The sequence below is a fragment of the Centrocercus urophasianus genome, unplaced genomic scaffold, assembly GCF_019232065.1.
Source record: "Centrocercus urophasianus isolate 14NV4802_14NV808 unplaced genomic scaffold, USGS_Curo_1.0 seq_26, whole genome shotgun sequence".
In the NCBI taxonomy this organism is placed as follows: domain Eukaryota; kingdom Metazoa; phylum Chordata; class Aves; order Galliformes; family Phasianidae; genus Centrocercus; species Centrocercus urophasianus.
The window spans coordinates 11,709,123-11,733,670 of record NW_024884822.1 but is presented as its reverse complement, the minus strand read 5'-3'; the positions used below and the strand labels follow the sequence as shown (position 1 = coordinate 11,733,670).

Here is a 24,548-nt window from a genome sequence, read left to right as displayed (position 1 = left end):
TGGAAACTAAGTCAACCATCTCCCATTTGCAAGAGGGAGCATTGAGTGTTTGTTCAGCGTGCTGAGGTCTCCCAGCACTTTGGCACAAATCCCATGCAGTTTCACGTTTTCCACTCCACTGTGTGATTTCAAGTCTTTTGAAAGCAATGCCAGCACCAACGATTGGTACTGTAACTCTACTGACCATAAAGACAGCCTATGGTGACCATCTTGCATATGTGTACCATATATGTCCACATTCATTTAGGTGAACTGGACCCATGGGTGTCCCAATGAACTCAGCTCTGCAGCAGGGAAGCAATCCAGTGGGTAGCTCCATGAAAAGGGGCTTTTTAGTTTTGATATTTAATTACACTGGCTGTGATTTTAAACATTTCGCCCAATACAACACCTTTCCCACCCACTCTCAGCAAATTTGGTATCCTTAGGAAAGTATCATGTCAGTTCAGATGAAGGAAAAAGATACAGATACCCACACTTCACAGCTACCTATATTTATTGACCTTTTTTGTAGTTTTTGTAGCTACCAATGAAGAAATTATTACTGTTTTTCATAACCTCATGACTAAAGTGTATTTCACCAATTCAGTATCTTTTCCTCCCCCATTAGAGGCTGCACTCAACCAAAACTCTTCAGACAAATAATTATCTCCTATGCAAAACATGTGGCAGTGAGGAAAACTGAACATACAGGAGATGTCCAGCAAGTTGAAAAAAGAAGGTTATGACTAACTGCACTATTGTATGAAGTCACTTCTGCTACATAATTTGTGCCTGATGTTTGATGCAAGAAAACTATAGAAATAAATTATCAAAGCTTATGCAATCATTTTATTGTTATTCAAAGTAATTAAAACTAGTTACTAATTTACAAAAAGAAAACAATACATCACTCATTCTGTCAAATATCAAAAGTAAGGTCATGGTGAAGATAAATGAAGTTTGTAAAGTCTTCTAACAAAAGAGCAAATGGACTTTGCATTCAAGAACCCTCCGTAACATCCCCTAATTGCACAGATAGCAGTCCAAAAGCATACGGTTTGTGTAGGGACTGCATATACCATATGCACATATCAGTTCACTTGCCACTGAAACAGTTGTGTCATGGGTGGAATGTGGCAACTCTACCCACACACAGTAATGTGAGACAACAGATGAAGATAGTGGAAAGCCGTGAAACTGCATGGAGAAACTTAAGTAGATTGAGCCCATCCTACTCCAATGGGAAATAGATCAGGCTCCAAATGATAATTTATGCAAGACAGCTGGATTAACATATTTATTTCCTCAAAGATAGCACCTTTATAAGCTGAGAGCTTCACAGTGCCACTCTGGAGCATTAGTTCAATTTTTATTAAGAGAAAACCCATCACTTTTTAATTCACAGTAATTTCCTCCAGGACAAAGGTTTCTTTAGTTATCTCCTTTGAGTCCTGATCCTACTAAATTTGCAAGGTATGAGATTACAGTAGGGACAGCTTAGTGCATATTTGAGGTACAATCGCCCATATATTCTGGTTCATGAGCAGGAAACGATGCAAGCATGCGAGGTCAAACTGAGTTAAAAGTTCAGAAACCTCCCATATCAGTGAACTATCAAGAGTCAAAATATTGTAGCATTGTTGCTGTTTGTTTGTTTTTACACAAGAAAAACTGCATACCCTCTTTTTTTCCCCCCCCTAAAACCATGCCTAAATGCAAATCTGTTTGATAAGCAGCCTGAAATCTTGGCAATTCTGTACACTGGAACTTCCTGTCATATGAAACTGAACCAGACATGCAGTGCCACTGCAGGGGGAAGCTTTACAACACAGCCACACAGATGGGATCAGCTTGCAAGTAAATATGTTTCTGCTGCTAGAGAAAAGTATAGAAAATGACAATGAATAGATGAAAAATAAGATGCTGACAGAAAGAAAAGAAGCACAATAATGGGCACAAAGAGAAGAGGATATAGTAGAAAGGACCAAAAAGATGAACTGGTAATTTGAGCAGCTGGCTTTCCACTAGTGAGAATCCCTCCTTTTTAGACCAGTAATGCCATTATTTGGCAGTGAATCTCTCAGTTGTGACTCTATAACTGGGTTCTGAAATACTGCAAAGTAATTTTCACTATTTGTCACTGAACTCACATACATAAAGGGTTGTGCCATGCAAAGTAGAGCAGAGCTGTGCTTCTGTTGTCATGCTTTTAATGACAGTAGGCACTCCGCCTGTGTAATGATGTGTGCAAGTCATAACTTTTTTTTTGCATCGTTATCTTACTTTAAGACGAGAAGATGGTCATCTTCTTGGAGAAGGGTAACCAAGAGCTGGGGAGGTGATTCTAGTGACAAAAACTCATAGGAATCAATCTATCTAAAACATTACAATCAACAAAACAATATGATGGTTTGTAATTTCAATTCAGACTCTTAATGGTTCCCAGATTTTAATATTTGATTACGATAATTAAGAATCATTGTATTCTTAGATTTGTTATTTTAGCAGTGGAGTATACCTAGAAAAAGAACTGTGACTAAACATTCCATAGACCTGAAAGCTGAAGAAGTTAAAGAAATCTTCATATTAAGCAGAGGTATTTCTAGCAAGAAGCGTCCAAAAACTTTCATCACATTCAATTTCTTTTAATGTACTTAGAGCATTTTTGTTCAATAATGCATATTAATATAATACCTCAGGCTGCAAAGTCAAGTACCTACAAACTGTGACATCCCAGCATTAAAATTCCTCAGTTTACTTCTGCTGTGGCTATGTGAGAGTTTTTGATCATCTTCTTGCATACAAGAGTTATGGAAGCTACAAAACTCCAGTCCACGCAGAGGAAAGCAGGAATTTCCTCAGTGCTTTTTGTATGGGGCTTTCACTGTGGTTTCAGTGCTCAATAAGCAACAAAGATTTATCTTTATTATCCAACTGTTACAGGCAATGCCATTACATTCATTTGGTAGATGGTGAACAGGCCATAAAACCAAAGGCTGAAATCATTAAACATGCAATGATTTCAGACGTCCAATCTGAGAACCCTAAGATTGGAATTTTTCAGAGTACTTGTCATTTTAGGAATGCTCCACATTCAAAGCAGTGATCCCATGACCTCACTAGCAATAGAAGCTGTTGTTCAATTCAGATCTGTCTCTCTACCCACATACTCTGAAAAAATACAGGTTGTAACCAAGTTCTGCCCTCCTGTTTGTGGTCCCTCTCTGCTTCTACTTTCTTCCTTGTTCTCTCTCCTGTTTTGCCATAGTTCTTTGCTTCATTTCTCATCTGCTTATATTCTTCACATTTCCAGGGTACAGGAAATAGAGGAGAGCACTGAAAATCTCCTTGTTCAACTCTTCTGTAACCACAGACACCAGAGCTTTCACAAGCCATGACAGCTCTGTTTGTTCTCTGTTTGTGTTGTTCTCATGTGGTGATGTCTTGCCAGTTCACTCATCGTGCATGACCCATGAAGGATGAAGGATATGTATTCTAGCCCGAAGCATTTAGAAGTCAAACAAGCCTTAACCAAATCTGGCTATTTTAGCAAAGCAAAAAGTACCCTAATGCTGCCACAGAGACAACTCCCTGCCACAGGCTTCACATCCTTCTGTCAGGGCACAAAGGCAACAGGGCCTCAAAACAGCTGCAAGTGTCATCAACACGGACAGAGCAGCACCCCCAGAACCATTCCAGGCTGTCCCAGACAGAAGTGACAGGAGGTGGCAGTGCTGGGAATCATTAAGCTACTCACAGCAAATGCTCTTAGCCCCAGTTTGGAAGGGTTATAGGATGCTGTATGGGAACTGCTGAGTCTATTGATTATACAGATGCTCACTTTTGGGTACATATCGAAAACTGAATTTGGCCCAAAGGTGGCCACCTGAAGTTTGTTCCACAGTGCAAAAAAGCATTTTGTTTATAGGTAACGAATGAAAATTTAGACATACCATACTCTGAGCTTAACAGTGCAGATTAGTTTCTGCTCTGATTATCTTTAATATCATCCTGAACTCAGGACAACTATACACCATGCAACGAGCAGCTCACCATATGTAGGGAAACTCATGGGCAGGTAAAAGATTAATGGGAAGGGATCTCACCTGATTGATGAATCTGTGACCTTGAGCAACAAGAGTGCTTGCAAAAAAATCTATCCACTATGAGAAACAAAATGAAGAGAGGCTCATATTTCACTCTCAGATCTCATTAGGCACCCAGACCTGAAACACCGACACCAGCACAGACCATCTGCTCCAGTGTTTGCGTGGTTACAGGTCTGATAACACTTGCACAGAGCAAAAGTTAATCACACGTACGGATGAGCACCAGCACTTCTGCACAGGAAATTCCGTACAGCATAACAGTTTCTAAAAAAAAAAAAAAACCACATACATGTTTTTACTTCATTCTGTTGCTTCCATCCACACAAGCAAAGAGATGGTCCAAACAAAAGCTGATACGATAGGCTGTTATTCTGGACTCTTGTTGGGTTTCTGTCATTGTTGTGTGGAGATTCTTTCATACATAACACACTCAGAATCACAGAATCACCCGGGTTGGAAGGGACCTCAAGGATCATGTAGTTCCAACTCCCCTGCCTAGCAGGGTCACCAAACACACACATTCAGATCAGGTTGCCCAGGACCCCGTCCAACCTGGCCTTGAACACATCCAAGGACGGGGCATCCACAACCTCCCTGGGCAGCCCGTTCCAGGGCCTAACCACTCTCCTTGTAAAGAACTTCCCCCTAACGTCCAACCTAAATCTTCCCTCCTTCAACTTGGATCCATTTCCCCAGTCCTGCTGTTGTCAGCCCTTTTGAAGAGTTTACTCCCCTCGTGGGTGTAGGTTCCCTTCAGGTATTGATAGGCTGCAATGAGGTCACCCCGCAGCCTTCTCTTCTCCAGGCTGAACAAGCCCAACTCCCTCAGCCTGTCCTCATAGGGGAGGTGCTCCAGCCCTCTGATCATCTTAGTCGCCCTCCTCTGGACCCTTTCCAAAATCTCAATGTCTTTCTTATACTGAGGGCTCCACACCTGGACACAGGACTCCAGATGGGGCCTCACAAGAGCCGAGTAGAGAGGGACAATCACCTCCCTCTCCCTGCTGACCACCCCTCTCCTGATGGAGCCCAGGATCCCATTTGCCTTTCAAGCTGCTCATTTGCCTTTCGAGCTGCCTGGTGCACAACCAATAAACATACAGACATTACAGTATACCAAGGAGCTTAGCTATGTAGCGATTACACCAGAGCAGAAAAGATAAGACACTTACCCATATCCTGGGCTCACTTACAAAACTCCAGCAGAGGAGATCCCCAGAAGAGATCCTTCTCTACTGGTACTCAGCTCTTAAATGGGTCTAGCAGAGGTGCAGCCAGGCTCCACCCCTTCCAGCAGCACAGATGAATTGCCTTCACCTGTGCTCCCATAGTTTATTGCTTACCTCAGGTGATCAATCAGAGGTTCAGGCCGTGATTCAGCAGCTCCCATACACCTGTAAAGTTACCAGAGAGTTAAATAACTTGAAATTTGCCAAATGGCTGTAATCTGTGATGGTCTGATTTTTGGGTGATGCTGTGCAGAGCCGGAATTTGGACTTGATGATCTACACAGGTCCCTTCCAACTCAGAATGTGCTCTGATTCTACTGATAGCTTCTATAATGGGCAATAATACTGAATTATTTTGTGATTGATTTAATTCATCTAATTTTTTTTTTTTTTTTTTTTTTTTGCTTATGTTGATTATTTGAGAATCATTTGTATTTTTGCCATTTGCTTTCTGTTTGCAACAGCAAAGGCTCTCCCCAATATCTCTTTCCAAACATACTGCAATTTTACCCCACCATCTGCCCTTGGGGCATAAAGTTTCCCTGCAACCATTTTTAAGGGACAAAACCACTTGATCTTCCTTTGCCAAAAAGCAATTCCTGGAAAATCCTGCAATGTGCTCAAAGACTTTACTACTGCTTTTGGAGAACTAGCTCTAGGCAAAATGATACAGTCTATTGAGGCCATATCTGACCTAGAAAGTATTAACTGAAGAATGTGAGGGACAGCTGGTTATTGGAAAGAACACGCATACAGCTCAGAGAATGACATGTAGAGCTGCTCTGCTCTGTTCTGAATGGCTGTTGGCTCTGCAGCCAGTCTGGCACTAGTGCACAGCCCACTTTATATCCAGTGACCAAGCCAGCTCAGGTATCTGACACAGCCATGGGGAGGTAGTTTGCCATCCGAGAGCATTTCAGATATATGATAGGATAAGGCTGAACAGAAATCTGAAGTACAGCATGATTGTTTCCCAAACCAAGTGCCAAAGGACTAACTAAGCCTTTCTAAGGAGGATGTTTTACGAGCAGGCTGGGTACGTGGCATGCTGGGGTTACATTTCAGAGCGCTGCTCATGGTGGATACTGCTCAGATGTTGGTGTTCCTCAGAAGCACAGCCTGGTTCAGCGCCTTTCACATTGTTAGTAGAGAAGGCCTCATTGCACAACAAAGGAGAGTGCCATTCATTTCCAGCCACTTCTCCATGTATACCAAAACAGATGAGGCTTCAACTCTTAGCTTTCCCATTCCAGAAACAGAGTTGTGATCTGTGCATAATAGTATCACAGAATGTCCCAGCTTAGAAGGGATCCGCAAGGACCACTGAATCCAAATGCTGGCTCTACAAAGCACCACCCAAACCCAAATTCAATGACTCATAGCAGTGCCCCAGTGCTCCCTGAGCTCTGGCAGCTCAGGGCTGTGCCTGGGCAGCCTGTTCCATGCCCACCGCCCTCTGCTGAAGGACCTTTCACCTATCCTGAACTTCCCTTGAGGTTTTCTCTTTACTGTTCCTTTTGCTGAGGGGATGCTGCTGCACCACCAATGCTCGAATATTCCAACAGCATGTTGAGCATAATGAGAGGGAATTCTCTTCATTTTGAAGTTATTTACAATTTTATCTGACAGCACCTTCCTGCCACCCCCTAACACGGCCTCGTCCCTCATCCCACCGTGAGACCTTGCTGCACAGCAGCAGCACTAACAGCACTTACAGACATCTTCACTTTCCCAAGTACCTCAGTATGTATCCATTAACCAGTTCAAATAACAAAAAAGGAGAGGAGGGAAGGGGAGGGGAGTTCCAGTGGATGGAAGCCGGTGGCCATATCACAGTGAAGGATGTGGGGCAAGGATCTGCTGTATTATGGATATAGGTGTGGAAAAGACTTCTGCTAAACGCACCATCCACTCCTGAGGCCGTGTACGGCAACTCTGAATAGCAATTACATGGAATTTAAAGTTCTCCAAAAAGACTTTAATTAGGCTTCCTGGCCTCGCACTGGGAACTGCTTTACAGCTGTACACCGCTCAGAGTTTTAGAAAAACGCCGCTGATCCGTCACTTTTATCCACTTTTCCGTCACCCCGACCCACCCTTCCCACCACACGCCTCCGTTTGGGGGACACGACGAACCCCAGCGCTCCCCTCAGCGCCCCCCTGCGGTCCGGCCCTGCGCAGTCGCGGAGAGGGGGCGGCCTCGGCGGGCGGGGCGGAGGGAGGAGGAGGAGGAGGAGGAGGAGGAGGAGGGCCGGCCCGCCCGCAGCCGCCGCCACCACCACCGCCGCCGCCATGATGCTTGTTTGCTTTCAATGAGTGTGAGGAGGAGGCGGGGGGGAGCCGCTCTCCCGTCCGGCCCGCGGCAGGAAACAAAGAGCCAGGCAGGCGGCGGAGCGAGGGCGGCGGGGGGACGGGGATGCTGCAGCCACAGGTAGAGGGGCTCGGTGGGGGTGCGCCCGCCGCGCCTCGCCTCGAGGGGGGGCTCGTGCTCAGGGGGACGGGGAGCGGGGCTGCGGGGGTTAACGGGGGCGGGGGGTGCCGGGGGGAGGGGAGCGGCGTTATTATGGCGAGCGGCGTAGGGCGGGGGGGATCCTCCGCTTTGAGGGGGGGGCTTAGAGTTCGGTGAGAGGAGGGGGGGCTGTTTTGTTGGGTGTCAGGGGCGGGCGGCGGGCGCTCCGGAGGCGGCCACGCCGGGCTTGGGGCTGCGGGCGGGGGCCGGGGTCGTCCTGCCGCCCATCCGCCGCCAGAGCGAACTGGCAGCTTCTCGCCGGGAATCGGGCTGCGTTCGCATCGGAGGGCAATGAAGAGGAATAAGCGTAACGGCATCTGGAAGCACCAAGTTCTTTACATATACGTATATATGTATTTATATTTTTCCCCCAACTGTTTAAAAATAATTAAACAAAGGCAGAGAGGGAAATGACATCAATCTGATAATGGTCCAAAGCTCAGTTTTCCAGCCATCTCGTTTCCCTTCCTTCCTGAGCCCTCCGCTCGCCGAGGGACGGCGCTGCTGGGGCGGCGGGGCGAGGCCTGCGGCTGGCAGCGGGCGGCCCGCGGCCCTGCGAGCGGCCGGGCGAGGGGAGAACCGCCCCGAGCGCTCGGCGCGTGATTGGCAGCGCCGGCGGCCAATGGGGGCGGGAGGGGGGCGGGGCTTGCGCTGACATGTGGGGCGGGGGGACGCGCACCTGAGGGGGTAAACAGGGAAATTGGGACGGCGCTTCCTCGGGTGCGGGATGGGGAAGTCGAGGGGTTGTGGAGCTTGTGAGCGGGCACGTGTGTGAGCGCACGCTTGTGTGCGCCCCTGGAGCGCGGAGAAGTGGGTCAGCGGGGCCTGTGTGCCTGCAGGGAGCTGTGTGGCTCAGGGCTTTGTGGGGCCTGTAAGCCAGGATCCCAGGGGGCTTTAGGAAAGTCTGCATCTGCACATCTGTCTCTGTCGTGGTGTGAGCACGGTGTGAGCACGGTGGATCTTGACAGCTCTTCCACGAAAATTAAAAATTCGTATCAGCCTTGCTCTGCGTTCTGTAGTATGAAAGTACAACCATAACAAATACAGTCAAACTGGTTTGTTGTTTTCCTTTCACCCCCACCCCCATCTCTTTTTAATGTCTATCTCCACAAGTGCATACAGACAGAGCACTGGAACAGGCAGCACAGAGAGGAGGTGTAGTGTTCTTCTCTGGAGATATTCAAGACCTGTCTGGACACTTTCCTATACAACCAACTGCAGGGAACATGTTAGGAGGGGATCTCCAGAGGTCCCTTCCAACCCCAACAGTTCTCTGACAGTAACCCGTGCTGTAATTCTGCAGGCAGGTATTTGCTTTGTAAGCAGAGTTGCAGATCTCCAGGATTTTTTGTTTGGTTTTTTTTGTTGTTTATTTATTTGATTGGTTGTTTTCTGGGGTTTATTTTCTTAATCTAGCTCTCACCACAATGGGTAACAAATTCAAAATTCAAGGGATTAAGGAGTACCTGAAGTATGTGTCTGGCTTAAATACAGAGATGTGCAAGTGTTGACTGGTAATTGTATTGTATCTTGCATTTTTTTCATTTTAGAGCAGGTCTCACAATTGGGAATTTATCAGCATTTCCACTGGGGTAATTTTACAGGATTATCCGCCCTCTGTTCTTCCTGCTGGTTCATCTGGACTCTGTGGAGTGTGCTGCTAGCCATGAAGCCTTCTGTGGGGGTTTGTTCATGCTATTACTGACATGGAGCCCTTTGCATTCGGATTAACTCTTTACTCACTTTTCATCTGAATCGTGTGGATCAGTCTGTTTATAAAAAGGACACTACCACGCATCCCTTTTCTGTTTGCATTTTGAAGTTGAACTCTCAATACAGACATAATGAGTTCAAGCTGTTTACTTCACTTGAATTTTAGAGGAAGAACTGAAATATAGAGATAGATGAGACTATAATACTGCAAGGGCAGGTAAATGCTTTTGAAATTTCATATAAGTCTTGAAAGCATGTCATAAAAGGCTACAAATTGAGTGAGCGTTGTACTCATCAAGGTAAAAATTACTAAGATGGGGCAGTACTGGATATTAGGAAGACTTATTCTTCTAAGCAAGTGCAACGTTTATGATGGAAAACACTCTTTAAAATGGGTGGAATACTCCTAAGATAGAGCAAACTGAAAATGCTTTCCCAACTCACCAACAAAGCATCCATTTTTTTAAAGTGTGGCAGTGTAAATAAAAGCAATCTTGTTAAACTACCACTAAAAAGCTCAGTATGCTTGTTTGTAGTGCAGTGTGTTGTTATTTCGATTGCCACCATGCCTAGAAGGCTGGGTGGTGAACCAGAATTCCTCATGCCAGTTGTGCAGCACCTGCTGCAACAGAGACTGCAGCCTCCTGCTTCTGTTTGCTAGCAGGCTGCAAAGGTCTAAAATTAGCCCCTTGTTTTGTTGTGTAATTGTGTGTATGTTGGTATATGTAGAGCTTGTAACATGCCATCCCTGGCCCAAATGGGGCCACATGAAGTGAAGGTTATACGCAGACTGTATATTTATGAATGAAGGTTATGTGCAGGCTATGACTTCATGAATGAAGATGCCATTCAGTCTTCAGAACTGAAATATAGAAGGCACGTCACTTACACTTTGGGTTGTTTTTTTTGCTAGGAGCAAAGTGTAGCATTCAAAAGTAATAGTGATGTATGATAGTCTTGAAAAAGTGCCCTCTACCTTAAAACCCCGTGAGAAAGATCTCAACAGATCCTACCTCTGGATTTTAGTCCTAGTTGCACGATGCATATGTTGACCTTTGCTCCATTGCATACAAAAACTTCATAAAGTAACCCAACTGAATCACTGCAGGGCTTTATCCATTTTGTATTCCCCCTTCAGTGCTGGTGTTTCACACTTGGAGCTGTGATTATTCTACAGTTATCATGCAAGATTACTAATGTTGTATTAAGCCATGTAATTTGTGTTCTCATGTTGAAATTAGGTTGTAGGAGTCCACTCAACAAAAAAGCTTGGCATGAGCTTGGGGACCTGTGCTCACATTTTCTGCATTGAGTGATTTCTGCAGGTGGAGCCTTAAAGAATACAAATGCCTAGGCAGGTCCCATAGCAAAAGCAGTTAAAATGCTTAACATGTCCTTTTGAGCTACTAATTACACTTCCAAGATGGTGCTTATTTAAAAAAAAGAAAAAAAAGTTGGCAACAACTCAATTTTCCCTATTGTAAGAGTGCACCAGGAATCCTGTTTTTAATGCCTCACAGAGCTCTTTTTAGCAAAGAAATTGAGGAGGGCCTAGGAGCAGAAATCATATGCATACTTGTTTATCTGAGAAATAAAATGCTTGTTAGGATCGTGGTTTGTGCTGTACTGGAGCTCTGAAGGAAGAGGGTTTTGTTTTTCTTGAAGGTGGGAAACATTAAGTGTTTTACTGAGGCTGCTGCGCAGACATTGTGATTGTAGCTGCAGTGTTCTGATGGTTCTCTTGTGTGTCTTAGTTATGTTCCTGATCTGCAAGCTTTACTCAGCAAGTTAAGCTGCTTCTTACCTTAAACCCGTCTGAAGGCTGTGGCCGTGTCTAGGATGTGCCACAATAGGAACATCAGTTGTGTTGTTAGGGGACAGCCACACACCCTGCTTAGGGGACTGAAGGAATAGTTTCTATACTGCATGTTACAAATTACCTGTGTAGCTTTACTGCTGGAGATATTTTGTGGGGTATTAAGAGTGCAGTGTGGATCACACAGGTTAAATGAAGCTCCACAAAAGCGTTGCTCTGTTTAGATCAGTTTGCAGGTCAGGGATCAGAAAATGGCCTGTGCTTCACAGACAGCTCCTCCCATGCGGAACTCCCTGAAATGACATCTGCAAAGACACCAAGGCATGAAACCGAACTAAAGCAAAACTAGGTTTGCACCCTTACAACCTGATCTGTATCACTTGTCAGGACGTGAGCCTGTACCATAAGTGACTAAATAATGAAACATACTGAAATGTTTTGTGCTGAACTTCCACCATTAATACTTTTTAATCTGTTTTTAAAGAGTCTTAACAGTTGTCCACCCAACAGAAGAGCTTTGCCCGTCAAAACAAAAGTACTCTGGAATCAAGGAGAGGAATTTCAGTGCTGCCTTAATTACAGCCTGTCTGTACATAGATTCCTGAGTATTCTCAGCAACAAGAGCATTGGAATAAGTGATCTGCGAAGAATAATTAAAACTAAAAAGGGATTTTTGCTGATGGACATCTTAAGAGAGGCAAGTCTGGAGATGAGAGAGCTGGCCTTACGATAACTATGTGCCACAGGACAGGTCTTTCCCACATGGAGCAGCCCTGTTGCCTTCTGCTGCTACTGCTGTTCCAGTAGAAGTAAGAAAGTAGCTGAAGACAATTCTCCAGTGACAGAACTGAGAAAACTGCTGCTCTGGTTGGTCATTGCAAGCTGCATCTGTACTGCCATCTCTGAAGCAGCACTGGAAACCAACTAGTGGCATGACCGATGCAGTGGGATTTATTTTAAACCACTGCCACCCTCATAGCTGGGTATTGCTGCTGCTCCAGCACAGCTGAGAGGGGGCGCAACGGGGGACAGGAAAGAAACCTCCAGTGGGTTTTGCTGCATGACAGAGGGGTTGTGAAACAACATCTGCAGGCTTGTTGGTCTAAACTGAAGACAGTTTGAGAATAGTTCATCTTTTTCTATCAGGATGTGGCTAGATGGGAGAGGAAGAGCTGTAGAAGTGAGTGTCGTAATGTGCTGAACTAGAGTTCAGCAGCTCTAATATTTACAAGCATTTAAATGTCTTCCTAAAAATAATTTCTAGATAAAACATTTTGGAACTTGATACTGAGATCTGTTGTCCTTCAGATATAAAGCAGGAAGGCTGGAAATGAGCTCATGTCCAAATCTCATTTAAAATAATTAGGTTGTCTTTGACTCCAAGTCCTACTGCAGGGCTAAGAGAATAATGTGGGTGAAAACAGGAAGTCAGCATGCACAAAGCAGCAGAGACATGGAAATTATTCTGCAGATGTATGAAAGAAAACATGGTAAGGAACCTTACGGTATACAGGGCAGTATTTGAAAGAGCTTATAAACACAGACAAAGAGAAATTGCCATATTTCAAACAAAAATAGTTTTTCATACGATGGAGAATTGTCACATAGGATTGTCTGGACACAATGGGTGGAATAAGGATTTGTATTTGTTGGCATCTTGGTAAGACCATTCTTCAACCACCTTCAGAAAGGCTGACCTCACCTGCTTTGGAGCCTTGGTCTTAGCACTGATTTGCATTTTTTTAAAACTTAGAACATGAGGCTTTGGGATGGAACTCTTCCATTTAAAGTTGATGTCTTACGTTCCATCTTACTTGTACTGTATATAATATGCAATTAAAATGAATTCTTAGAGTAATTAGTAAACCCGACTGGTCTTTTAATGTACTGGCATTTCAGAATACACTAAAATAGAAGATAAAACATTCGGAACGTTGCCTAGCATTCATTAGCTAGACAAAGTGTTTCTAGGGATATCAGTTCAAGGTCAGGCTTTGCTTTGCAATTTAGTTTTGCACTAATGTTTGTTTTGTATACAGCAGCCTTCTACTATAGGCATAATTATTTATAATTGCTGATAATTAAGAACTGTGCTAACCATTTGGACTCTGTGCTACACTTAGAACATTTGGAAGTAGTATTTCTAATCATTAGATGTTTTGCAGTCTAAGGGGTGGGAAATTAGTTATCAAAATCTAGCTAAAGTTTTATCAAGTAGATCTGTCTAAAAGATAGAGCAATCAAGAACCTCTGGGCTGAAACATGCCTTTCATACTTTGTGTTACAGTTCTTTTTTGAGCCTAAACTGATCTTTATAGCAACTGAATGTGGAAGTGAGAATTGCTGCGTTGCACTACTGAACCTATAGTAGATGTTGTCACTCCTCTAGGCTCTGAGGGTTACCTGCACTCCATTAGAATATTGCGCTTCAGGTTGCTTGTCTGCTGGGAAATCATGATTGCCAATGGAGTGCAGGGGTGGCAGGGCTGGGGAGGGGAGCTGTGGGTCTGGAGAACAGCAGCCTTGCTGCCCCTGCCATGCACCTCAGCACCAAGCAACTCATGTTCCTATAAACGCAGAGTGAAGGAGGACAAAGAAACCTTTATTACATTTTAAGTACCTGAAGGTTAAAATTTAATAATGTGCTCATTTTAAAAAATATGAATTGACTTATTTTTAGACTTAATGAAATAGAGCCTGAACTGGTTAGGTACTACAGCTCTGTGGTCTGATCAGGCCTTCAGGATTGGAAAATAGCAAACACACCCTGCAACTTTGTGACTCCGCTGATAGAAACCAAGATGCTTTGTTCCCCCCCCTTAAAAAACAAAATTCCAGGGAGTTTGACTCCCATTCAACTCCAGTTAGAGTAAGAGCTTTGCAGAATTCATTTCCATATAGATTTTGTGAAAGAACGCTAAGGCACACGTCAGCCTCCAAGTTTTCTGTAGTACACCTTATTTGCTGCATGTATGCAAAACCAAGTAACTTCACCTGATTACCTGCATTACAGATACTCACTCAAGCAGCATACGTTGACTTAATCAGTACCTTACACATAACTGTGAGGCACGCTCACATACCTTCATGGTATGTAAGCCTGCAGAAGAGGAAGGGTTCCTTATTGCCTTGTATTGGCAGCCAGGTAGAACTCTGGTTTTGGAGCTCTTCAAAATATGATGAGGCAGCATTACTTCCCTGATGGAGCCATTAAATGTTAATACACTAACAGCCCCTGAAGCATCATCCCACTGAGCGAAGCAGCACTTGAAGTGAATCAATTGGCTTTGTGTTGGGTACTCAACATCTTTTTTCCTCCCCTTTCTTGATTTAGATTATTCCAGCATTAAGCCATCAGTGGGTTAAAGGAGTCTTTGACATTTTCCCACACATTAGAGACGACTCTCTTGGGGGTGCGGGTGCGTTCCAGGGCTCACATGTGCTGCTCCCCCATGCCAGCAGTGCTAACGTGCCACCATCCTCACTCCAGGGAGAAGAAAATGTAAATCCCAGGCTGTATTCTGAGAACTTCTCATTACTGTTTAGCAAGTTCCCTGATCAGTGATTTTTTTCCCCCCAGTTTTATGTTTTCAATGCTATATACCTAAAAACCCTACTCAAATACCTTCTATAAAATGCCAAGAATGCTTACTCTGTTCAACAAATGCATGTTTACACAGACTTTCCTCCTCCCTGTATTCAAGTCTTACATAAATATTAAGTGTTCTCATAGAGCTCTTTTATGTGTATTTCAATAGAGCAATCATATTCACTCAGTATTAAATGTAAGGTTGCATTGCAATAGATAGGCAAGTCCTCAAACTCCTGAGTATTCAACACGAAAATATTTGTGGTGTTCTGATGGGCTCTAGTCTGTTTTCTTCCTCACTGGAGAAAACATTTCTGCACTTTGGTGTATCTGTTTGCATAGTTATGCTTTGTAGCAAGATAGAAGCAGAAGCAGTATTACATAGCATGGTAATTGGCTTTGTGTGAAGCTGTGAGTGGTTGGGAAATCCAGATATGTACCATGTTGAAGCTTTTTTTTAACATCATGTATCTGAACTATAAGACTGTATAAGTTTAAAATGATTTGTAGGTATATCAAGAATTAAAGAACTAAATGCCTTTCTCTGTACAAGTTCTGTGGGGTGCGCATGCAGGTATATTTGTGTCCCAAATTTTGAACAAGAATTTAGCTAAAGTACATTGAATTTGCCTCACGTGGCACTTGAGGTCCAGCTGGGATACACTGGGCATGTTTGCTTCTTTCCCCTCCCTCACTGCCACATCTTGCCTACAACTACTTCTTCCATTATTTTCCAGGATTAATGCCATTAACTAGTTTGTTGTCCATACATGGTATGGACTGAGGGTAAATCCAGGTATTGCCTCAACTCATCCAGTCAAGAGTGTGTGAAGCTGTGCCATAAACCTGCTCAAGCTTCTGTTGTTTTCTGTGGGGAAACAGGTGTTGCACCTCGTCATCCCAGCCAGGACAGCAGCCACATGCACAGGGCTGTTCCTTCATTTGCCTGTACTTCAGGCAGAAACATAGTTCAATTCCCATAGAAATCATCACTTATAAGTAAAAGGCCAATGCTGAAGGGAACATGAAAGCAATAAACTTAATTCTCTTTGAGCAAACACCTCCTTAAAGAGCAGTTAGTGCTTTGTGGGAAATGCAGAAAGCGAGTGTACTTGAAAGAACAAGCTTAGTAAACTTTAGGTTTTATAGTGAACATAGGAATACAGTGTTATAAAATTAGCCTAACTTCCCCCCTCCCACAGTGTAGTAGGCATCTTTTAGCTGCATTTCTGTTGTTCCTTCTCTTTAAAAAGAGATCATTAATTACAGTTCAAAGCAATAGTTTCTGTTCTCCCTAATAAAGCTCAGTAGAAGAGATATTAACCCTTCATTCACAGGCTAACATTTTTGATTTGACTATACATAAGGCCTAGTATAGTTTTGTTATCTAAAAAGCGTTGTACTTTGACTTCATGTAGGATTTTAGACTTTGTTCAATGTTACTATTTAACTAATGCCTAGATGATGGCAGGTGGAAGCAAGATTTTGCTTCCTGCTGGGCAAGAGAAAATTTTAGGTATGGCCAGAGAAACAATGACATTGTTGTTTGGATTTCAGTCTGTGGAAGAGCTGTGCTGCAAATACACACTTAAATTACTACTATGAGGCAGGAAATTGAACTCCCAAATGCATTCCTTCTTTTTTCCTCCCACCCTCTTTTGGCCAGTGAACATCTCTTACCCAGCTCATCTCCTTACCAGAGAAGGATCAGTGTTGATGCAAGAGTGAAGAGGAAACAGTGCTGAGGAGGGAGGAACCGCAGGAGGACCAGCTTAGTTCTGCATAGCATGAAGTAAAACCACGAGGCAAGCAGCTGGGGGTGAGGAGAATCCCAGATTAACTTTGAGTTCAAGGCTTATCAGGCAGTGATACTAATTTGTGGGGAAAACCGTTGGATCTGATTTTTGAGTAAAGTTTTGGATTACATGAAGAAGCTTCAAGGTTAAAGGCACAAAATTACAAAGGAATGATCTGCTATGAACATCCAGTGTTAGAGTTTGGAGAGCGGGGGGAAAGAAGGCCTCACAGGTTACAAACATCTCATTAGATTTTTAATTGACTGACTGGTTTTACTGTCTAGTAAACATAGTTTTAGTACTTTAGCCTCTCCTATTGCTTTCAACAGATGCAGTGTGTGTCTACTGCACTGGCAAAAGGAAAACACTTCAGTTATCTGCTTACTTCCAACCTTATTAGACTTTGATTTCTATAGTTTATTCACAATTTTGACATAAAAAGAAACAAGTTTCATTATGCACTCAGTCAGATGTGGTTTTACTTTTACTTCTCCTTTCCAGAAGCTTTTCGGTCTACATCAGCTTTAGCATTCTCAAGGAATGGAGAAAAGGAAGCAAGAAGTTCTCAGCACATGTCAAAGAGTTTCAGATGCAGATTCCTGCTGCTTCAGCCTAGTGTGTTGGTATTTCTAAGGGTACTCATATTTGTAAGTAGGCTTTGCAGAGGCTCTTTCATATATGCTGCAGTAGTTCTTTCAGAATAATGGATTCAGTCAGAGGAAGTTAAAATGGTATCTGAATATTAACTTACACTGCTTTAATTGGTTCAGTGTTTTATATAGAGCTTTAGAATAAAAGTTTCCTTTGCCTGGTTTAATGTCTGGTATGGAAGAAGTTAAGACTTCTAGAAAATACTTTATGAGGAACTTAACACTCTTAGTAAACTTAATACTTGAAGGGTGGATAGTAGATTTGGCTTACAGGAGCTGCCTAAAGCATTTAGCTTTGAAAAAGAAGTCATTTATCTGTGGTGTTTCAGATGTAAACCTGTAGTTTTTTGTTCTCTCTATTAAGAAGAAAAACTTTACCTCAGTTAAATCATGCTTTATGCCATTTTCTAATTCCATAAAACTAGCAAAAGGGAAGGACAGGAGGAAGAAAAAGCCATCCTCTTCCCTGCTTTGTCACTCAGAGTAGTTCTCCCACACTATCACCCCTCTAGTTCAGAGGCATTATTCAGTGATACCTTCTAGAGTTTGGATCATTAGCTGCCCCGTAGCCCAGTTTCCAGCTTTTATTTTGCTCTAACATAGGAGACTTACCGTGCCCTGGGGCTGTGGTCTTTTCTCATCCTTCCATGGAGAGCAGTGCAGCAGAAGCAGCTTGGCCCTTAGACAGCTCTTCCTTTTTAGGCCACTAACTTTCTCTGAGCCTGCACACCCAGTAGTGCTGGTGCTTTGGCTATAAATGCTCTTCGGCAGCAGAGCAGCCCCTGCTTAATGGAGCAGCACACCCACTCACACAGCTGCTGGTAATCACAATTCTTTTCCAGGACAGTTCTCTGGAACAGCTAGCCTGGCTCTTAATCACCCGACTGCACTCATTGCTTTAACCTGGAGAGTTGGGCAGCAATTGGCACAGGTGCAACTCAACCCTGTGGGAATTTGGTTTGTCTCTAGTGATCTTGAGAGAAGCCCAAATCAGCACTCCATCATCTGTTTCTTGTATTAGTCACCACTGTCAGCACTCCTAACAGTTTGGCCTCCCTTGACTTGGCAATCTTCAGTATTTTTCTTCCCTTTGTTTCTCTTTTTGCTCTCTTTCTCTCAGAGCCATTCATGCAAACAAAGGCTTAAAATTGTGTCTGTGTTGAAGGTTCCCGATCTGATTTCCTGTGTCAGATAGAGCTTTTTGCTCTTGACATCATCAGCCTGGTTTAGCTCAGCTCCTGCAGGGTTAGGAGTGTTAATTCTGCATTGGGATTGAGTGACTGGGGTAGGAGTGGGCAGCTGTCCTCCTCGTCAACTCTCAAGCAATTTTGTGTTTCAGCTTTTAAATTTAGTTCTAACAACCTGGTACAACATAGTAAACAATTTAATTTGCTTTTAAACATCATTACATGCCCTTCAGTGCATGAATTTTGGTTGCGTGGAATGCATTCTGTTGTCTGTGTCCTATCGTTGTTGATAAACCATTTCTCCCTTGCCAACTAAGTGGAGTGTGTAACAGCTGAATATTCAGTGGTGCTTTCCGCAGTCTGCTGGTGCAACTGAAAATTACAGGTGGTGTAAGCTCTTTTGAAAATGAGATGTTAAATGATCGCTGTGTTAAGCTACATTATTAGAGCTGCACTTATCAAAGGCTTTAAGGATGTCCAGCACCGTTTTTATGCCTCTTAAAATTGCTTTAGTCTGACAAAACCATATCCCTTCATCTGACGTTTACCTCAGCAGGTTCTAAATTTGGAATGGGGGAGGTGGAGAAAGAAGAGGAGGCAGTGATTTGCAGAAAGCAGTGATTTATCCAACTATTCCCTGCTGTGCAGTTTTGAAATTTAGTTCAAGATACCACATTTGTGTTCTTTGGTGGCCAGCGTGACCCACATTTACTCTGGCTGTCAGGGCCTGGGAAATCTTCAGCTCTACCCGATGAATGAAGGTGCACAAAGATCTCGTGGGGTGCCTTCCCATGTCAGTGCTGCACCTCAGAGCCAGCACTGCTCCTTGGGCAAGGCTGCCCAGTCTGCACTTGCTGCTTTTTCTGCTGTGGGGTGATCCTACGCTTAGGCTTTGCACTTTGAAATGCAGCAGTGGGAAAGGGAAATCTGTCAAACAGGAATGCTGAGAACGGGTCAGATGGTGACACTGGCAGGACGGGCTCACTGATATCCTGTGTTAAAACCTGCAGTTGTTAAATCTCATCAGTCGTGTTACCGTGCATTAACAAAACCCACTGGAAAAGTATGTCATCCTCTTTTGGTAGCAGGGAGGCCATGTAGCGCTGGTACCAGCAAGTCTGTTAATTAGTGCATGTGATTGACTGTGCTCTGGGGAGCATTCACATTTCCGTACTGAATGAGATTTCTGTCTCTAGTACTACCTGCTTTCGTTTTTAGAAAGTGGAGCACGTTTATTAAGTGCAGGAGATGCAGGAAGAGAATGCATCAGAGGGGTGAAGGAGGGGAATGCTGCCTGGAAAGGCACGGCGGCAGCGCTCTGTGGTGACAGCCTTTGTGAAAGGCGTGCTCATTTGTAGCAGTTTCAGAGGAGATGCTGTATGTATTGTTTTGCCATCTAGGATTGCACTCATTAAATAGCTACTACAAGGTAAAGTTATGTTTTTACCTTTCTGGTGATTTTCAGTTGAGTCTTACCTATTTTAATTAGCTTAGTTTAAAAGCATAACACTTAATGATTTTAGCATCCTCAGATCTCAGGTATGGCCATTCTATAAGGAACCCATCCCAGCTGCTATTTATAATCTCAGAGCTTTACCCAGAATTCACTTCTTAAAGAGGAATTTCTTTTCTCTGGGTGGAGCAGGTTCTGCCCAGCAGTGGGAGTGGGAAAGGGAAGAGGTGTGAATCAATAGAAGAGCTGTTGCATTGCAGTAAGCAGTTGGCACTAGATAACTTTTGTTTTAATGAAGTCACGTAATCAGCTGTATTTTGTTTTTTAATGTATGTAATAAATAACTTCCATTAAATAAATGGCAAGTAGGTCTGGCTGGTGGCCTGGTGAGGATTATTGTTAATGCTCCAGTGAGGTGCAGTGCTTTTCTGATGTACTCAGTTTGCCCAGGGCTGAAGAAAAGACTCGATAGAAAGCCTTGCTAGGTGTGATAACTGGGTGTTATCAGGGTGTCAGCTTCTCTGCATTGCTCTTATGTGTTTTGCTCTAGTAGTTGTATCGCTTTGCTTCTAACATATTTGTAAATGTGTTTTGAGTGACTGATGTTCAACTTATTGCACATAAATCACTTCCGTGGTTCATGGCTTGTGCTTCTTGGTGTGGATACTTCAATGTAAGATGGGGAGCTTTGCCATGAAAGCTCTTATGTATGCATGGAACTGTGCAATAGCGTGTTTTGATTTGTGGTAAAAATGATGTATGTTGGGAGTCCTTTGTAACCTGAAAACATGCAACTAATGGGTAAGCTAATACAGTATTTATATAAATCAAGGTAAGTTTAAGCTGTTTTCCCTTTTCAACTGACCGAATCCCAAATATATTATTTGTGAGGTGGAAAGAAAGCAGTACTGCCTTTTTCTCATTCCTTCTCTGTGCACGGAGGTGGTACTGGTCTGCTGCCATACAGGAATGCTGGAGGGAGGGCTCTGCCTAGAGGAATTTTTGGCAGTTCTCTTCCACTGTCCAGGCTGGGCTGTGGTAATGAAGAAGCACTGACCAGAAATGTTTCTGAGTTTCTTATCAGGAACGATGAGGAAGAGAGTGAGAGAAGTTAAGATCAGTTAGATGCTTAACGCTAAAACTTAAGAAACTGATCAGAATCTCTAGGTTAGAAATGCTTTTAGACTCAGAAGAGTAGGCTAAGGCTTGGATTGCAGTGCTGTTGTTCTGCAGACTTGAAGAATTGAGGATCCTTTTAGAAACATTCTTTTCTTGGTTACTGAATTTGTGTCATGAGTTGAGAATTGCAGTAAGCCTGGAAGTGATGGGTAGACAAGAATAGTAGCAAACGTTTTCTGTAGTTTGTGCAAGGGGGAATGTGGTGGTGGTGGTGGTGGTGATCAATTTCTGAAGTCTCGTTGTTAAAGAATTTGGATATGGTTGTTATTGCAAGCAGCTTTCTGACCAGCTAGGAGAATGGAAAGTCTAAAAGTTTCTTTGTCTAGCTGTGGTTGCTGGAGGTTTTGCTTCTGTAGGCCAGTGGCGAAGGAGACTGCAGTGTGATGGGGTGTTTGCAGAGCAGTACAGGGGTGTACTCATGAGGGATGTCAGGATGGAATGTTTGTATTGCATTAGACATGGTTAAATTATTGGGGGCTGGGGTTGGATCTTTGTCATTCTAGTATAGACTTATAGATAGTTGCAGATTATCTTTACATATTTGGATTGAATATCCAGTACAATACCTAGGTGTAAAATGGAAATTACCTTTTGAAGAATTCTCACTCTAACATGTCATAATCCTTTGTTGTTCTGTATCGACAGGAATGCCCAAGGAAAAGTACGATCCACCTGATCCACGGAGGATGTACACAATTATGTCCTCAGAGGAAGCAGCCAACGGGAAGAAATCACACTGGGCAGAGTTGGAAATAAGTGGTGAGGAGCTGGGGAATGATCCTCAGTTAAGGTTTCAGTGCATTGTAAGAGCAGCCTGCATGGTATGAGCTTGAACGAGAAACATAGGGAGTATGAAAGAGCTGTAGGAAAGAAGTTCTAAGCTCAGTGTGGTACATTCAGTGGTAAACTGAAGAAGCGATAACAAATTGAAGCTTTAAGCTGAAATTTTGATTAAATAAGGAATTTCTTTAAAAGATTGGCATTTCTAAGTGGCTGTTCAATAGAGAAGTGTATAGAAAGCAAATTGGACTTCTAATTGTGAAGACTTTCCCTTCCAGATCACTGAATCTGTGTCTTGCTTCAAGTGCCACATGTCTTTACATGTGAATTTCAGTACTTACTCAAAGGTTACAGATGCAGAAACCTAGTTAAATGCTGCTTCAAAGAAGTATTAATTTAAACTTGAATATCATTTCAAAGGAAATGCATTAAGTAATAGCTCTTTCCTTTCATGCTTTGTGATCTTACTACAGTCTGATTCCAGCCAAGAGAAACTTAGGTGGTGACGAGAATATATAAATCCTTTCAGCTCGAAAGGTTTGTTTGATCACAGTCACCTGTTTGCCTTTAGAGGCTAGGAGAGAGGGAGGAGTTGTTAATGCAGTTTTTAAAAATGCAGAGAAATACTGATTTGTACTTAAAAACCTTTCCAAAAAATTATTAATGAGCATCACAGGAGAATGAATCCTTGAAGGAATTGTATGCATTTGCCTTGCAAAATAAAATGTGGCAGTGTCTTTGTTCCATTAATGATCACACTGTCTTTTCCTTGCAAAATACTTGGTCATCTGCTACAGAAAGCCACAAATGCTTTAATTGCTTTTATTGAAATCTCAGAGCTCTTAGCGGCAGGCTTTTGTGTCCTAGTCACTCTCTTGTAGCTCTCTGGCAATTACACCTGCATTAAACATTTTGTTACCACGGACTGCCTTCCAGATACACATGTATCAGTGTAGCTTTCCCCAGGCACTGTATGTGAGCTGTTTCCTTAAATAGTGTTCTTCATAATAAAAGGAATTACTATGTGTACCTGTCGGTGTATTTATTAACTATGATGTTTTTAACGCTGGGTTTTTCAAAGGCTTTAGCACTTTTTTAACCTTAGAGAAACTGATGGTGATGCTCGTCCTTCAAGTTGGCAGTGAGGTGATTCTTGCAAATGAAAAAGGGCTCCTCCTGAGGGGAAAAAATCTTGGAGGGAAGAAATGTTTTGAGACCTTCTTCTGATTATATCTCTCACTGTTTGCGTGCTGCGATGTAAGAGCCTTGATTCTGTAACGCAAATCCGTGTTTCACCTTTCAGTTTAGACAAAAATGATACCTTTTAAAAAATTCTCTGGCAGTGATGTATTCAGCTTTCAGTTGAATGCCAGATGGAAATCCGTGTTCTCAACCAAGCACTTTGGTCACTCCAAATATAGTATTTCTGCCTGTTCCTGGCTGGATGAATGCCGCAGAACAAAGATCTTTGGTTTGGAAGATGTTCCACAGAAATAAGAGGAAAATTGAAGAACCATCTTGTATCCCAAATATAAACAGTAATTGAAGAAATGTTTCTTAAACGTCTATTAACTGTTGAGGGGATGGTCAGTCAATAGGTCTGTTGTTCTGTATGGAACTTGAGAAAAGGCAAAAGCTCAGAACTTAAGTCTGCATTGTTTTTGCCCAGTCAGTACAGCAGTGCTTGATTCTTTGAATCTGTAAGATCAGTGATTCATTGGTTTTATTTTTTAAATTTTTCTCTCTTTACCTTCCTTCCACAGGGAAAGTGAGAAGCTTAAGTTCATCATTGTGGACACTGACCCATTTGACAGCTTTGCATCTCAGTGACAATTCCTTATCCCGTATTCCTTCAGACATTGCCAAGCTTCATAACCTGGTGTATCTGGACCTGTCCTCTAATAAAATCCGCAGTTTACCAGCAGAGCTCGGAAACATGGTGTCACTCAGGTATGTGAGTTTTAACAGGAGTTTAACTTGTTCAACTATTATCTTTGTAGAAGTAGCCTGGGTTTTGGTGTAATAGAGATGTTCTAGTAAGTGAAAAGCATAAACAAATTCCCTCTTCTTGATTTTTTTCAGTGTTCTCCTGTTCTGTGATACCCTGTTCTGATGTATGGCATCATATATCTGTAATGAGCTCTAGAAGTGCTCAGTTTGACAGCAGTCTCCCATTTTATGACTTTCCAAGTCAGGTTTCCATTCCTATGCATCTCTTTCTAAACTCTTTTACAAATCTTTCTGGAGTTATCTAAGAAATACTGATACACAGAAAATTGCCTTTATTGCAATGTAGGAAAAGGGTCCAATTAAACATTCACAGTTGTATTAACTACTGTTTTTCCTATTTATTCATTATTCCTAATAATATTAGTTTTTATTCTCTGGGTTTAATAGCGAATGCAACTTTTCTAATATCATCTCTTTCCCACCTTTACTATATTACATTCCTATGGAAATTAAGGAGGAAAAAATATCTACTGTATGCAACTTTTTCACTGAATTTTACAATGTTTAGCTCCTCAGAATTTTCATGGAATGATACCTCCTTTTGGA

General features: G+C 42.8%; 1 protein-coding gene and 1 long non-coding RNA gene across 3 annotated transcripts in view; one reads left to right on the top strand and one right to left on the bottom strand.

The window, feature by feature from the left end:
- The first annotated feature begins 7,598 nt into the window (after positions 1 to 7,598).
- CNOT6 (CCR4-NOT transcription complex subunit 6) overlaps positions 7,599 to 24,548 on the top strand; it is a 30,547-nt gene continuing 13,597 nt past the window's right edge. The window contains exons 1-3 of one of the 2 annotated variants that reach the window (XM_042826171.1): positions 7,599 to 7,751; positions 21,858 to 21,971; positions 23,756 to 23,942. In XM_042826171.1, the coding sequence (XP_042682105.1) occupies positions 21,860 to 21,971; positions 23,756 to 23,942 (299 nt within the window). In that variant the 5' untranslated portion in view covers positions 7,599 to 7,751; positions 21,858 to 21,859. The remainder of the gene's footprint in view (positions 7,752 to 21,857; positions 21,972 to 23,755; positions 23,943 to 24,548) is intronic. The other variant, XM_042826170.1, reaches the window with a different exon arrangement.
- LOC122164289 lies at positions 8,481 to 18,214 on the bottom strand. Its single transcript, XR_006170195.1, has 4 exons — positions 18,006 to 18,214; positions 16,645 to 16,760; positions 11,483 to 11,663; positions 8,481 to 8,842 (listed from the first exon to the last, which is right to left on the bottom strand). It is a non-coding gene; the product is annotated as an uncharacterized LOC122164289 (long non-coding RNA).